Below are 14308 nucleotides of genomic sequence, written 5' to 3'. Positions count from 1 at the left end.
GGCGGCATTGGCACGGCATACACGGCACTGGCACAGCGTCTGCAGAGCGACGGACACCACGTCACGGTGTTGTTGGTCAACCAAGTCAAGAAGTTGACGGCCGAGCATTGGGTCGACTTGTACGCCAAACGTAACATTACATTGGTTATATTGGACTTGCAAGAAAAGAAGAAAAAGACGTCGGGCAGCGCAGTGACTGTGGCAGGCGAGGAGATCGACCCTGTCATGGTGGCTGCTGCGACAGAGGGCAGCGGGTTCTCTCTATTGGAGGGTGTGGCTGGGTGCACGGGCCCCTGTCTGCGGTCGTACAAGACATACGAATGGCTGCGCGACGAAGAGGTCAAGAACAACAACCATTTCGATATAATACACTTTCACGACAATGGAGGGATTGGATACTTTAGCACGCTGGCGCGACACCAAGGGTGGACGTTTGAAAAGACCATTTTTGTGATTGGAGGACACGGACCGCACTTGTGGGAGCGTACGGCCAACTCGGCCAACCTCGACGACGGCAAGCACTTTGAAGTCGACTATTTGGAGCGTCGCGCCGTCGAAATGTCAGACTGGCTCGTGTCGCCGTCCAACTACATGCTCAACTGGATGCGTCGCAACGGGTGGATTCTCCCACGCAACAGCTACGTGCACCAGAACCTGCTACCACCCGCACAAGTCGACTCTAACAATATTGACCGCGAGATGACACGTTCATTTGACGAGATTATCTTTTTCGGACGACTCGAGTCGAGAAAAGGGCTGGATGTGTTTATCAAGGCTGTTGAGCGTCTAGTCGACCGTTTGCGACAAGAGTCGGTCGTCATCACATTCCTCGGCGCCAACACCAAGTTGACCGAGATCAACATGATGGCAGACCACTATATCGCCAACAAGTGTAACCGACTTGAAATCAAGTGTCACATACTCATTGGCAAGTCTCACACCGAGGCCATCCAATACCTCACCTTTGATCGTGAGAAAAAGCTGGTTGTCATCCCATCGCCCATCGACAACTCGCCCAACACGGTACTCGAGTGTCTCACCCATCGCCTGGCATTCATCGCGTCGCAGGTTGGCGGTATCCCCGAGCTCATCCATCCCGAAGACCGCGACCGCTCACTATTCATCCCCAAGCCAGCATCACTCGTCAAGAAGCTGTCTGCCTGTCTTGATCAAGGTGTCAAACCGGCGAGAATGGCAATCGACGAATGGACACGTCAAAGAATATGGAGTAATTGGCATTCAGTCGTACATATCAATGGTGCACAGTCGCAGCAAGACGACACCAAAAACGGAAAAATAACTCTGAAAAAGATATCGATTGTACTAGTGTACGATGAAACCAATCAAGTCGAATTTATAAAAGCATTGCAATCACTCGACGACCAAATGTACGCCGACGAGTCACTGGAGCATCTTCGTATAGAGTTGGTCATTGCCATATCAACATTTTCAACGCAGGCAAAGAAACCACGCGCTCAACAACAACAATATTTGGCCGAGTTTACGAGTACCCTCCAAATGGCGTCACTCCAACAACCCAAGGTGGCCACCGTATCCGAGTTTCTCGTCGACCAATGGTTCCAACCGTGGAACAGCAAGAGTATCCACGAAACTGTTACCGGCGACTTTGTTCTATTCATTGACAAGTATGATTGGCCCAGTCTCAGTACTCTGCGCACACTCATTCAAGTGGAAGAGTTTACCAATGCCGATTTAATTTCATCGTCGCTTCAATACGACAACATTAGCAAGGTTTCAAGTATCACTGGTGTATATATGGGATGTTTGGGAATGAATGGTATATTGTACAATTGCTACGGTGCCAACAATGTATTTATGAAGCGTTCGGTCCTCGACGCTGTCGGACGTCGTTACGAAAACAAAGATGTCGAGGATGAACTAGACTATGGAGGTGCATGGGAACTGTACGCAGAAACTACAAACAAAGGATACAATTTAGAAACCATCCCAAACAACCTATTCTTTACAAACAAATTTGAAGTTGATGGATCAAGTACTTATAATCAAGAATTAAGAGTTATGAAATATTTTGAAGGTAAATATAAATATAAAAAAAAAAAAAAGATAGATAATTTAAAATAGTTTAGTTTATATTAATATATTTTTTGTTTAATTTTCTTTTAGCAATATTACCACCTACAATGGGATTGGCACCTTTGGCAACAAGACATTTCTTAATTTCCAAAAATGTATATTTAAATGAAATTATAAATGTTCAACAACGATCCAAACAATTGCAACAACAATGTGACAAGGGTAAAGGAGGTATAAAAGAGATATCAAGCGACATTATTTCATTGGAGGATATGGAGAGTACAACACCCAACCCCATGATGGAAAGCAGAGACCATATTGGTTTGCTCTTTGTCAGAGGTCATGAAAAGAGTGGAACATCATGGCTCAAAAAGGTACTCAACTTGCATCCACGAATATTGTTGGCACAACAAGAATTCCATTTCCATCTACTCGAAGATGCTCTTGACAAATTCACCGATTCTCACTGGGCTGCTGCTCGTGAGCCATACATATCTTTGACGAGAAAGTGGTATCGTTCGTTTGTCAGAAACCTAGTATTGTCGGGCGTGTCACCCGCCACGGCGCCACTGATCAGCTGGGTTGGTGAAAAGACCCCTTCACCACTATCACCACTCATTTCAGGCGCTCGTTACATTGTCATCATGCGTGATGGTCGTGATGTCCTCGTATCACTATTTTGGCATTACGTGAGACTAGGTGGCTTTGAAAATTGGTGTGGTGGTCAGTCCAAGTACCTGGTCGACCCCGTCTATGTCAATGGCTACAAATCCGACCCACTCTACTTTAAAAAGCACCCCGGCCAACTACTCGACAAGGAAGTCTGCTTTAGACACGTTGCCAAGTCATGGGCAACACGTGCTCGAGAGGATTTCCAATTAGTCGAGAGTCTTGGTGAGATGAAGAATCCACCCACCAAGGTGCATATCGTCCGTTACGAAGAGCTACATCGTTTCCCAGAAGAAACACGTGCTGAAATGTACCGGTTCCTTAACCTCGACCCCGACGAAGCCGAGCCCCTCTCCACCGACGACAAGACCAGTCCAGGTGGATTCCAAGAGGAAGGCGATAGCAAGAACAAGTTCTTTAGAAAGGGTGAGATTGGAGACTGGCAAAATTACTTTACAAAGAACCAAAAACAATGGTTCAAAGAAGAGGCAGGAAGTATTTTAGTTCAACTTGGTTATGAATTGGATAATAACTGGTAATAATAAATAAATTTAATAAATACTTTTTTAATATATATATATACAAACAAATAATAGATAGATCCATCTATCTATCTATCTTTTATTGTTATTATTATGATTATGATTGGTCTTGATTAATTGATCATTTTGATTTCTATATAAAAAAGAGACATTAGTATTGGCAGTTGTCTAAAATATGGGAATTACTAACCTTAGAGTTTCAATTTCTTTATCTTTTCTTTGACTTTCAACCATTGCAGTTTTAAATAGACAAGATATATTCTTCATCAATATTTCATTAACCTTTTTAAAATTCTCTTTCTACATTTAAATGCAATTGTTGTTAGTTTATGATTAAATTCAAAAAGGTTTGCATGCATAGATAATGAAAGCATACATCTTTAGTCAGAGAGGATATCGTATTATTCAACTGTTCATTCTTGCTTGTTAATTCTGTGATCAGTTGTTCAAGTTTCTTTACATCTTCTTGACTACTACTACTGGTATCACATGATGAATACTTGTTGTTGTTGTTGTTGTTTGAAACCACTTGTGTTGAGTCTTCTTCTTCAATAATATCTACTTTTAATGGAGTAGATATCGACCCTTTATCTAAGTCTGCGTACAAGTCAAAGTCGTCATCATCTCTGTTCATGTTCGATATGCATACGATTAATGATACCCAACAGTCCAACTAGTTCATATTAAAAAAATAATATTATTTTTTAATTTTGTTTTTAATTTTGTTATCTTATGATCAGTTCAAAGAGCGAGACTTCGAATTTAATTGAATAATACATAACATTTCAGAAGTAAGAACAAATCTATTGTTGATAAGTAAACTAATCGAATGATCAAAATCTGTAAAATCTAAAGACACCCAATCGCAGCGCCAATCAACTAGTTGTACCTGGACTTCTTCTCTTCTAATATATTTTCTTACAATTGTTTATAGATGGGTTTACAAATAAATCAAATTCCAAATCTCTCTATGGAATATATGCGATGATCACACGTGAGCGGCGTGCTCCGAAAACCAACATCTTCTCACCGCATTCAACAAATTCGGAGGTACTGCTCATATGAATTGTACTGAATATTAACCTCACTACCACAACTACACAGTGAATAAGGTCGTCGATGATGATATTCAGTACAACTTTAATATGGTTCAAGTAAGTAAACAAACAATTTCGTTCGTATAATATAATATTATCACAACAAAGCTTTAAACACCTATTAAAATCAATAGATCCAACAATTTTTTTTTTATCTAGATAAAAAGATGGATAAACTTTCATGATACCAAAATTTATAAAAAGAGTAAAAAAAAAAAAACTATTAAGAGTAATTTCTATTTTTAGAAATTATAGTTTTCGAGTATACTCTCGAGAAAGTATACTTTACAATTTTGCTTACAAAGGATTGAAAAAATATTTTTATTTTAATTTCAATGAATATTAGAAAGAATAGAATAGAATAATAAAAAAAATGAGACCAGAACAAGAAAGTATTAGAATGGAACCATTTATCCAAACCATTCCAATGTCTTTGGATATATTCCCATCACAACCACAAAAGAAACCATCGTCTCCAGTTTCAAAGGATATTGGCAATATAATTGGAAATATGTGGCCATTTAAATCAAAATCTAATATTCAACAACTCTAATAATACAAACAAATTGGTCACAAAAATTATAATATAATAAACAATATATTAATCTTTTTTGTTGGGATTATTATTTATTATCTAAAAAATAAATTATATATTTATGTCTTTTTGTTTTATTATTATTAATTTAATTTGGACGAGTCAAAGCATTAGGTCTTGCATATCCATAAAACAATGCTAAAAATATTCCACCAAACAATAACATTTTCCAAGAGAATGATGATGAAGGTGTTGTTCCTATTTGATTTGGATTGACCATTATCATTGGTTCCTTTAAAAATAGTTTACTTAGTGGTACTGGAACTGCCATATCATCAGAATTTGCTAAACATTAAATAACAGTAATAAAATAAAATATTAATAATTTTAATAACAGTAGTTATATATTTTGATTGATATTTACCTAATAAAGATTGATTCGATTTATCAACTGTAATATTTACAATTTTAGAATTTACAAAGTATTTTTCATTTGCGAGTCTATATACTCTTTGAAGTGAACTTTGAGGATTCTTTGCTACCTCTTCCATGATACGTTTTTCTAAAATATCGTATTCTTTTGTTGTTGAAAGAGGTGGTTGATTTTGTTGTTGATTTTGTTGTTGTTTATGTAAAAGTTTCTGTTGTTTATCTATAGTTTCTTCTCTATCTTTTAATTGTTTGTTTAAATTATCAATACGAGACTCAAATTCTTGTTGTTCTTTTGTTGATATATTTGAATTGTCATCTTTTGATTTTCTAGAAGCTTGTTGTAATTCCAAAATATGTTTATCTTGTTGATCTTTTAATTTTTGTTGAAGATTATTAAATTGAGTTGTGAGATTGTTGTATTTTTCCTCCAATTGTTTCAGGTTGTTGGAGAGTGATTCATTCTTTTCATCGGCTTGTCCAATCAATGACTTGCCAAGATTAATCTCTTTAAGTGATGCACCATACTTGTTTTCAAGATCCGATGTAGAGAGATTCAATTGTTCTCTTTCCATTGAATGATCTTGTACCATACGTTGATAATTACTTTGAAGAGTATCATATTTGATGGTAATATTGTGCAATTCAATCGAGATGTCTCTAATTTGTGCAGTCTTGTCCTCTGATTCTCGAGCAAGATGTTGGTTTCTATCATCCAAACCTGCAAATTGCTTGGATATGTGCTCCAATTTTTTTTGTAAACTGCCTGTACCAAGTGCCGATTGCTCTATTTTGTTTTCCAAGTCTTTGTTGGTTTGTGCAAGATTGACATTTTCCGATTCAAGTTGGTCGTAGCGGGTTGTGAGTTGTGAGAGTTGTTGTGACATGAGACTGATAGTGTCGTTGGTGTTGGATGATTGTTGTTGGAGAAGCGATGTATGTTGTTGGTTGAGTGTGTCGTATTTTTTACTCAGACTATCCAATTGATTCTGTACGCCTACCAACTCTTGACTAGAGGTCTGTCTAACTTGATCCATTTCAACGATTAGTTTACTCTTTTCCTCTACCAATTGATCAGTCTTTTGTTGAAGTTGTTCAAAAGAGGTGATCTTTTCTTGGAGCTGTTGATTGGATGATTTCTTGGTCTCTTCAAGCTCGGTCAAGAGCAACCCCTTTTCTTGTGAAAGTTGCTCGATCGAACCCAATTTATCATTCAATTGTTGGGTGGTTGATTGTTTGACTTGTTCAACCTCTGCCAATAATTTTAATCTCTCCTCTTGCAATTGGTCGATGGCAGTTGTCTTTAGTTGGTGAATCGACTCTATCTTGGCTTGTAGTGCCTCGTTTGCCTTTTCCTTTTCCTGGATAATCTCTTTCCAATTGCCTTGTTGTGCAGCCAATGCTTCTGCCAGTCTCGTCTCTAACCCTTCCTTTTCCTTTAATGCCTCTTGTTTGTCTGCCAACATGTTGTTGGTTTGTTGTTTTAATTGCTCGATTTCCTTCTCGAGCTCTTCCCTCTGTTCCCTACCACTCTGGTTGAGAGTGTCCCATTTCCCCTTTTCAGATGACACTTCTCGTTGCAGATCCGAAATTGTACCCTTGAGTTGATCGATAGTGCCATGTAATTCCTCCAATTCTTTTTGTTTGCTTTCTTCACGCTCTGAATTTCTTTCTTGCAGTCGTTGTTTGAGTTGGTTGACTTGCTCGGAATGCTCGTTGATCATATTCTCCTTTTCCAGACGTAAAGTGGCGACCACCTGATCCTGCTCTTGTTTGGCGTCAGCTGATTCTTTTTCCAGTCTCTCTAGCTCCTGGACACGTTCTCTCAAGACAATGACGAGTGTCTGACACTGACACTTGCTCTTGAGCTCTTCAAATTCCAGTCGGAGTATTTGGGCTTGTTCGTCGGCACTAGCAAGCGATGCGGCCTTTGTCTGAAGCTCTTGAAGACGTCTATCCTTTTCCTCGATGATTGATTTTAACGAGTTGATAGTGCCATCCTTAACGAGTTGTCTGTCTTGAGCAGACGCCAAATCACTCAACAACTTGTCATTCTCCTTGAGAGATGCTTCAAACTGCGATAGTTGTTCAGAGTCTAGATTGACACCGTTGGAAAGTGTATTCTTGAGATCCAATATCTCTTTTAAAAACTCGGCCGTAAACTCTCTTTGATCTTGCAGTTCAGTCATCTTTGCCTCTTTTTCTTTTTCCTTTTGGTCCAATGATTTCTCCAAGCTCTCTATTCTTTGATTCAATGTATTTAATTGGTCAGAGTGTTCTTGTTCAAGTTTTTCAAGTTGTTTCTTTCTTTCCTCTTCTTCCTCTTCTTGTTGTTGTTTAAGTTTTTCAAGTTGTTCCTTTTTCTTTCTTTCCTCTTCTTCTTGTTGTTTCTTTTTCTCTTCTTCTTCTTCTTGTTGTTGTTTCTTTTTCTTCTCTTGTTCCTCTTGTTGTTGTTTTTCTTCTACAATCAATGCCAATGGTTGTTGTTGTTTTTGTTGATTATCTTGTTGTTGTTGTTCTCTAAATGAATTATTAATATCAGTTGTATTTAATGTTTGAGAAGATCTATTGTTAAATCTCTTGGTGGGAGTGAGAGAGACAGAGAAACGCTTGTTCTCGACGGTAGGGTCCAAAAACTTTTGGTATACCTTTGGAAAGAGAGACAGATAGGTGATGATACAGAGCTCGTCTGGTTCTTCGATGATATCCTTTGCTTCAAGAATAGATGGAATACCCAATGCCTGCTTTGCCGTGTCAAATGCCAACTGTAGATTCTCTAATGCCTGATCTGGATTTAAACTATTGATATCGATTGCCTCTGGTATTAATTTATGTATCAAACTACAAAACACAATACCATTCTGAAAACTATATATATATAAATGTAAAGTAAGTATATGTATAGAATATGAATAGAATATATATGAATGTTAGTAATAAAGAATGAAAAAACGAACAAAGTCAAACCCTCTCTTCCTGCTGCAGATTAAAATCGCAATTTTAAAACAAGGCGCCAAAAAGTCAAACGGACGGTTTTGGGTTGACTCCTTGGTGCATAGTTAAAAATAGAATAGATAAATAATATTATATATATATATATCTATATATGTATATGTATGTATGTATATACCTTTTTGTAAAATCATTAACTACTATATTATTATAATCTTGTAATTGAGTTCTTGTCCATTGAAGTAATACTTCATTTGCTGATACAAATTGTTTTAAATTCTGACTGGCTAATATTGTAAATGAAAAAAAAGAATTATTATTATAATTTGAATTATTATTATTATTATTATTATTATTTATTATTTATAATGATACATACAACCATTTAAACTATTTATTTTTTGTGGACTTTGTTGTTGTTGTGGTAGACTTAAAGATAGAGATTGTATTTGGTAACTTTTAATGAGTGTCCAAATCAAGCCCATAATTAATTTAAGGTTTCCGTCTGCTATGTCCTCTGCACCACATCCAACCATTTTAATACCCTCCTCTGCAATAAACTTTAGACTAAAATTTATATTGTTTACTTTATGTAACCTGTTTTTGAGTTTGGTACATTTACTTAGAATACTATTACTGCCAGACAATACCTCTAACAGATTGGCAAGTAATATACCATCCTCTAAATCCAACTGTACATCTTTAATACTCAACTCTCGAAGTCCTAAATAAATATTGCACCAATTCGTGAATACCTATAAATATATAAATATATCATATGATTTGTTATTAACTTTTTTGTTAACTATATAATTGTATGATTGATTTCCAACAATTCTTTATACCTTTTTCTGAGCCAAAACCCATCCATCCGTTCCTTTAGTTTCTTTACTACTTTTATTTATATCATTGATTTGTTGTTGGTGTTGTTGTTCTACTTCTGTTTTCATCATTGTTTAATATATATATATATCTCTATCTATATCTATATCTATATCTCTATCTATTTACTAATTAATTAAAACAAATACAAGAAAGAGTCTGTTTGAACTTGATTGATTGATTGTATGTAGTATGTTGAATTGATTGATTGATGATTTATTTATAATAAATAAAATAGTGAACAAACCTTACCCTTCCTTATTCACACATATCACACGTGAATGTATGTCTGCCTACTACTATAACCAATTAAACAGTGTGTGTATGTATAAAAATGGTGTGAGTGTTTCTGTTTTTGATCAAAGAGAAGGTGGTGGTATAAATAAAGTCAATGTGTGTATGTGTATATATATATCTGTAGGTATGATTGATGATTGATGATGATGCTTCTATGAACGCCCCCACCCACCATGCAACAACATCGTTTGGGTTTGGCAACAGAGCCCTTGCAGATGAAAAGTCACGTTTTCAAATAAATTGTCAGGTGACAAAAAAATCGCACGAGCAACCAATTAATTTATATCGAGGGTATGAGATATTTGATCAATTCAAAGAAGAAGGCACGCAGAGGGGACACAAAACAGATCACTTTGGTCAAAAAGTGATGTTGATTTTAGATTTGTTTCTAATGATGTCATTGAATGTGTTATTATTATTATTTATACCCATACATCCATCAAGTATTGACCTTTTGATTTCCATTTATTTAATATATCTTCTGCATTCTTGTCACTCATCAGTGTTGTTGTTGTTGTGTTATTGTATTTCTTGATAATATTTAAAAATGATTGTGTTGCACATTTACCAATCTTGTTGGAATTACCACAAACATAAATTACACCTTGATGTTTATCTACTAGATTGTATAATGAATCTCCATGTTTTTCAACTGTTGATGTTATATATTTTTTGTTGTCGTTGCCTGTTGTTGTTGATGTTGTATCTTGTTGATCTCTTGAAAATTGAATAAATAAATTACTTATAATATTTTCCTTTTCAAATTGTAATAATTCCTCGTGATAGAGAAGATCCCAATCCTCTCTTCTACAACCAAAGAATAGGTAACATTTACCAATTTCAAAGGTTGGATTCTTTGCCAATTCGATATCGTAGAGGTATTTTCGGTGATGAAGGAATGATCGAAACGGTGCTAACCCAGTTCCAGTAGATACCAATATTAAAGGTGTCTTTAATGGATCATTTGGTAATCTAAAATGCTTTGTTGGTTCTATTCTATATGGTATTATTATCTTTCCATCATTATCATCATTATTATTATTATTAATATTTTCAAATTGTTTAATTTGTTTTTGCATCCAAAATGTACATTTACCATAATCTTTGTTTGTCGTCGTCGTCGATGTTGGTGTCGGTTGATTATTATTATTAGTATTATTATTTTGATTATTATTAAATTTTACAAGTGTAAAAGTAATGTGAATATGATTATTTGATGAAAGTGGTGAACTAGAGATTGAATATTGTCGTAGTTGGTGAGCTGGAATATGAAGTAAAAGGAATTCCAGTGGTGGAGTGAATGACTTAAATTTACCAAGTAGTGTTGTGAATGTTAATCGGTGTTGTACAATGGTTTCATTGTATATTGATGTACCGGAGCTTGTTGATAGGTAGGTGAGTTTGTCTCTGTCGCTTTTCACATTACAGTATTCCGCCATTTGTTTGAGAAAGAATTGTGGTGGTACAAATGTAATATCCAATCTCCAAGTAAATATATCCTTGATGGTTGAAACTTGACATGTACTAGGTAAATGGTCTGGTATGACAAAGGTCGACTTTTCCTTTCCATTCTTATTCATTTTCTTTCTTGGTTCAATTGAAATGAGTTGATCGCCATCAACTTGAATACGTTTTATAATCTTTTCTACCTCTTCCCCATCCATTGGACACAGTAATGCAACATAGTCTCCTGGTTGGTATGATGATGATGATGAGGTAGTTCTATCATTCATTTCAATCTCCATATGATAGGTTGTGTATGGTGAGTCATCCGATGTTAATTGTTTGTATCCATTCAATATCCCCATATTCAATGACGGTGCTGGTGTTGTAACTTGTTGTTCTTGTTCTTGTTCTTGTTGTTTTTGATGATACTTTATAATTATTTTAAACTCTTCATCATCCTCGTCATCCTCTTCATGGTCATCCTCATCGTCATCCTCGTCATCTTGTTCATTACCACCATCTTGAAGAGAAAGTAAAGATAATGATGTACTGTCGTTTGTAGTAGTTGATGATGACGATGAAGCAGCGGTTACAGCAGTTGTCTCTTGTTGTTGAGGAAGTAGTCCCAAGGCATCTCTCTTTTGTTGTTTCACCTTGTTCCTATGTTTGATGATTCTAACTATATCTTCATAGTCCTCCATCTGTTCTTCATAGATATCGTTGACACATCTAACGCAACCAGTACCACAACACTCGTCTGGTAATGGAGCTTCGGGAGGTGGAGGTATTTCTTCAAACTCTAATTCCTCTGGTATCAACATCGGTTGTTGTTGTATTCCTTGTTGTTGTTGTTCTTGTTGGCTCATGACTGCGAATATTGATTGCTATTATTCAAATGATACATATGATTATTATTATTCTTTTATATTATTATTAATTCAACAACATATAACAAATATTGTTCTCAGTTCGTGTTTGTCATTAAAGTGTACTTTATAAAATCGCCGATTAAAAAATAATAAATATTATTATTATCGAAAGACATACTTTATAACACTCATTATTATTTCTTTATACTCTTTATTCCTTATTTATTTAACATCATTCTCTTTTATCCTTTTTTGGTTGATACTTGCGATGTTGTACAACGATAACGATTATAATGATCGCCGGCTGATTGATTCTCCAAATTCGAACCCCCCAATCATTTTCAAACCCCTCAAGAGAAAGAGGGTGGTTGATACGATAAGAAAGGAAAGGACTGTTTCATTCAATACTCATCATTCTTCTAGTAAACTAAAGTATCTGTTTGTTTTGAGAAGAGTTTAAAAAAACAACATTAGCATCATCATCACCACCGTCACCAAGATTAATGAATTGACAGATGATGATCAAAGACAGAACAACATCAATCAGTTTCTATTTTTAATTAAATTAATTTAAGTTTGCATAGTATTAATCAACTATAATAACTTATGTGTACATAGTCATCATCAACAACAACACTTCATTTGTATATTTAGTTCTATCTATTATTATCATTATCATTATCATTATCTATCTATTTACTTTATCACTTTGTTTGTTGTACAAATTATCTAAATTTATTTATTTATAAACACTTATATACATATATACATTCATATATCAAATCAATTCTGTTAGAAAGAGAGAGAAATGGATATTGAAAAGCTTATAACATCACCCTTGGGATTGATAGGGATGGCATCGTTTAATGGTGGAGCAGGTGCATCAGAAGGAGGAGGAGGAGGAGGATTCCTACCAATCCTTTATATGGGAATAGGATTAGTAATGATGTCTTGGGGAATGAATCTAGTTAGAGAATGTGTATCTGCATTGTTGGTATGGTTAGGTAGTAGATTCTATTATACCGCTAAAATATCGAATCCCGACCCATCGTTTGTTTGGTTGTTGGAATGGTTGTCCATCCAATCGGGTTTTGGCACAAGAAGCGTGTCTGTCATGACTAGATCAACCGCCGAAAAGTCACGTCCATCATTCACCCTCTTGCCAACTGGCACCCAATGGATTCTCTACCAAGGACACATTGTTCACATCATTCGTCAAGCATCGGCCAAAACATCTCGTGAAGGTGTCGCTCGTGATTGCATCGATATCACCATTGTATTTGGTAACAAAAATACTCTACATAGTTTAATTCAAGATGCAATGAATTATTCTGTTACTTTAAATAAAGATAAAGTATGTAAAATAATTAAAAAAAAAAATAATAACAAATAATAATATAAATAATACTAACATTTAATTTAATTTGATTTGATTGTTATTAGACAAAAATATTTACATTAGAACCACATGGATTATATTGGGAATGTATTACGGTTCAACCAAAGAGAGTGTTAGATTCAGTTATATTGGACCCAAGTGTTAGAAATCATATTATGGGTGATGTGGGTAATTTCGTCAGCGGAAAGGATTGGTATGTCAATACTGGTGTACCATACCGCCGCGGCTACTTGTTCTACGGCCCACCTGGTACGGGCAAGACGTCGTTTATTCTATCGATCGCCGGTAAATTTGGGTACTCCATCTCGATTATGAACATGAGCAAGGGTATCCACGACGGCAACATCCACTCGATCGTGCAAAAGACGCCAGCCGACACGGTACTGGTGCTCGAAGACATTGACGCGGCGTTTGTCAAGCGTCAGGGTATGAAGAATGACGTGCTGACCTTTTCAGGCCTGCTCAATGCATTGGACGGCTTGGCGTCATCCGACGGTCGCATATTGATCATGACCACCAACCACATTGAACGTCTGTCACCCGCTTTGATCCGACCAGGCCGTATCGACGTCAAGGTCAAGTTTGATTACGCCACCACCTACCAAGTCACGCAAATGTTTAATCGTTTCTTTGGTGCCGACCTCACATGGATGGTTGCACCCATCATCAAGGCAATCGGCTCGCAAAAGGTGAGCACTGCTCAGCTCCAAGGATGGTTCATCATCAATCGTGACGATCCCGAATTAATCCTTAAAAACATCGACGAGTTCCTTTCCCAATGCTCCAAAGAACAAAATACTTCAAGTTATAATGATGATGAACCAGAAAAAGAAAAAACAACAACAATAACAAATGTCCCCAACAACAACAACTCTACAGCAACAAAGGAAACAGGAGTTTCAAAGGAAAATCAAAATTTGGTAAAGATGAATGGCAATGGAGCTACTGCTCCTCCACCAGCTTCAAAGATATTAGATGAAGAAGTACCCATAGATAGCCAGGATGAGGAGGAGGAGGAGGAATTAGATCAAGAGGACAAAGATGGTCTTGAAAACCATCATTTGTTGCAAGATTCAATCTCAACTCGACAAAGACGTGTTACTGTTGTTCGCTGATCTTGGAACAAAAAAAACCCT

The 14308-nt window shown here is 36.2% G+C and overlaps 7 protein-coding genes across 7 annotated transcripts; 4 read left to right on the top strand and 3 right to left on the bottom strand.

The window, feature by feature from the left end:
* Positions 1-558: 558 nt before the first annotated feature.
* On the top strand, positions 559-3263 carry gtr1 (putative glycosyltransferase; the record flags this gene model as incomplete). Its single annotated transcript, XM_004362704.1, has 2 exons — positions 559-2056; positions 2146-3263. The coding sequence occupies 2 exons, from the start codon at positions 559-561 to the stop codon at positions 3261-3263; spliced, it is 2616 nt and encodes an 871-aa protein (XP_004362761.1).
* A 75-nt stretch (positions 3264-3338) lies between these two features.
* On the bottom strand, positions 3339-4327 carry DFA_03154 (uncharacterized protein; the record flags this gene model as incomplete). The annotated part of the gene is made up of 4 exons (XM_004362703.1): positions 3339-3399; positions 3457-3566; positions 3643-3939; positions 4250-4327. The coding sequence occupies 4 exons, from the start codon at positions 4325-4327 to the stop codon at positions 3339-3341; spliced, it is 546 nt and encodes a 181-aa protein (XP_004362760.1).
* Positions 4328-4411: 84 nt separating this feature from the next.
* On the top strand, positions 4412-4674 carry DFA_03153 (uncharacterized protein; the record flags this gene model as incomplete). Its single annotated transcript, XM_004362702.1, has 3 exons — positions 4412-4420; positions 4523-4568; positions 4610-4674. The coding sequence occupies 3 exons, from the start codon at positions 4412-4414 to the stop codon at positions 4672-4674; spliced, it is 120 nt and encodes a 39-aa protein (XP_004362759.1).
* Positions 4675-4736: 62 nt separating this feature from the next.
* On the top strand, positions 4737-4916 carry DFA_03152 (uncharacterized protein; the record flags this gene model as incomplete). Its single annotated transcript, XM_004362701.1, has 1 exon — positions 4737-4916. One exon carries the CDS (start codon positions 4737-4739, stop codon positions 4914-4916), a length of 180 nt encoding a protein of 59 aa, XP_004362758.1.
* Positions 4917-5046: 130 nt separating this feature from the next.
* abpD (interaptin) lies at positions 5047-9232 on the bottom strand (the record flags this gene model as incomplete). Its single annotated transcript, XM_004362700.1, has 5 exons — positions 5047-5243; positions 5323-8195; positions 8458-8566; positions 8659-9034; positions 9125-9232. The coding sequence occupies 5 exons, from the start codon at positions 9230-9232 to the stop codon at positions 5047-5049; spliced, it is 3663 nt and encodes a 1220-aa protein (XP_004362757.1).
* A 648-nt stretch (positions 9233-9880) lies between these two features.
* On the bottom strand, positions 9881-11965 carry DFA_03150 (uncharacterized protein; the record flags this gene model as incomplete). Its single annotated transcript, XM_004362699.1, has 2 exons — positions 9881-11788; positions 11960-11965. 2 exons carry the CDS (start codon positions 11963-11965, stop codon positions 9881-9883), a joined length of 1914 nt encoding a protein of 637 aa, XP_004362756.1.
* A 616-nt stretch (positions 11966-12581) lies between these two features.
* On the top strand, positions 12582-14287 carry DFA_03149 (AAA ATPase domain-containing protein; the record flags this gene model as incomplete). The annotated part of the gene is made up of 2 exons (XM_004362698.1): positions 12582-13127; positions 13217-14287. The coding sequence occupies 2 exons, from the start codon at positions 12582-12584 to the stop codon at positions 14285-14287; spliced, it is 1617 nt and encodes a 538-aa protein (XP_004362755.1).
* Positions 14288-14308: the final 21 nt, after the last annotated feature.

The sequence above is a fragment of the Cavenderia fasciculata genome (assembly GCF_000203815.1).
Source record: "Cavenderia fasciculata unplaced genomic scaffold Scf_Dfasci-G-b-205a01.r1-3, whole genome shotgun sequence".
NCBI classification, from domain to species: Eukaryota; Evosea; class Eumycetozoa; order Acytosteliales; family Cavenderiaceae; genus Cavenderia; species Cavenderia fasciculata.
The sequence above is the reverse complement of the archived record's forward strand: the minus strand, read 5'-3'. Positions and strand labels throughout refer to the sequence as shown.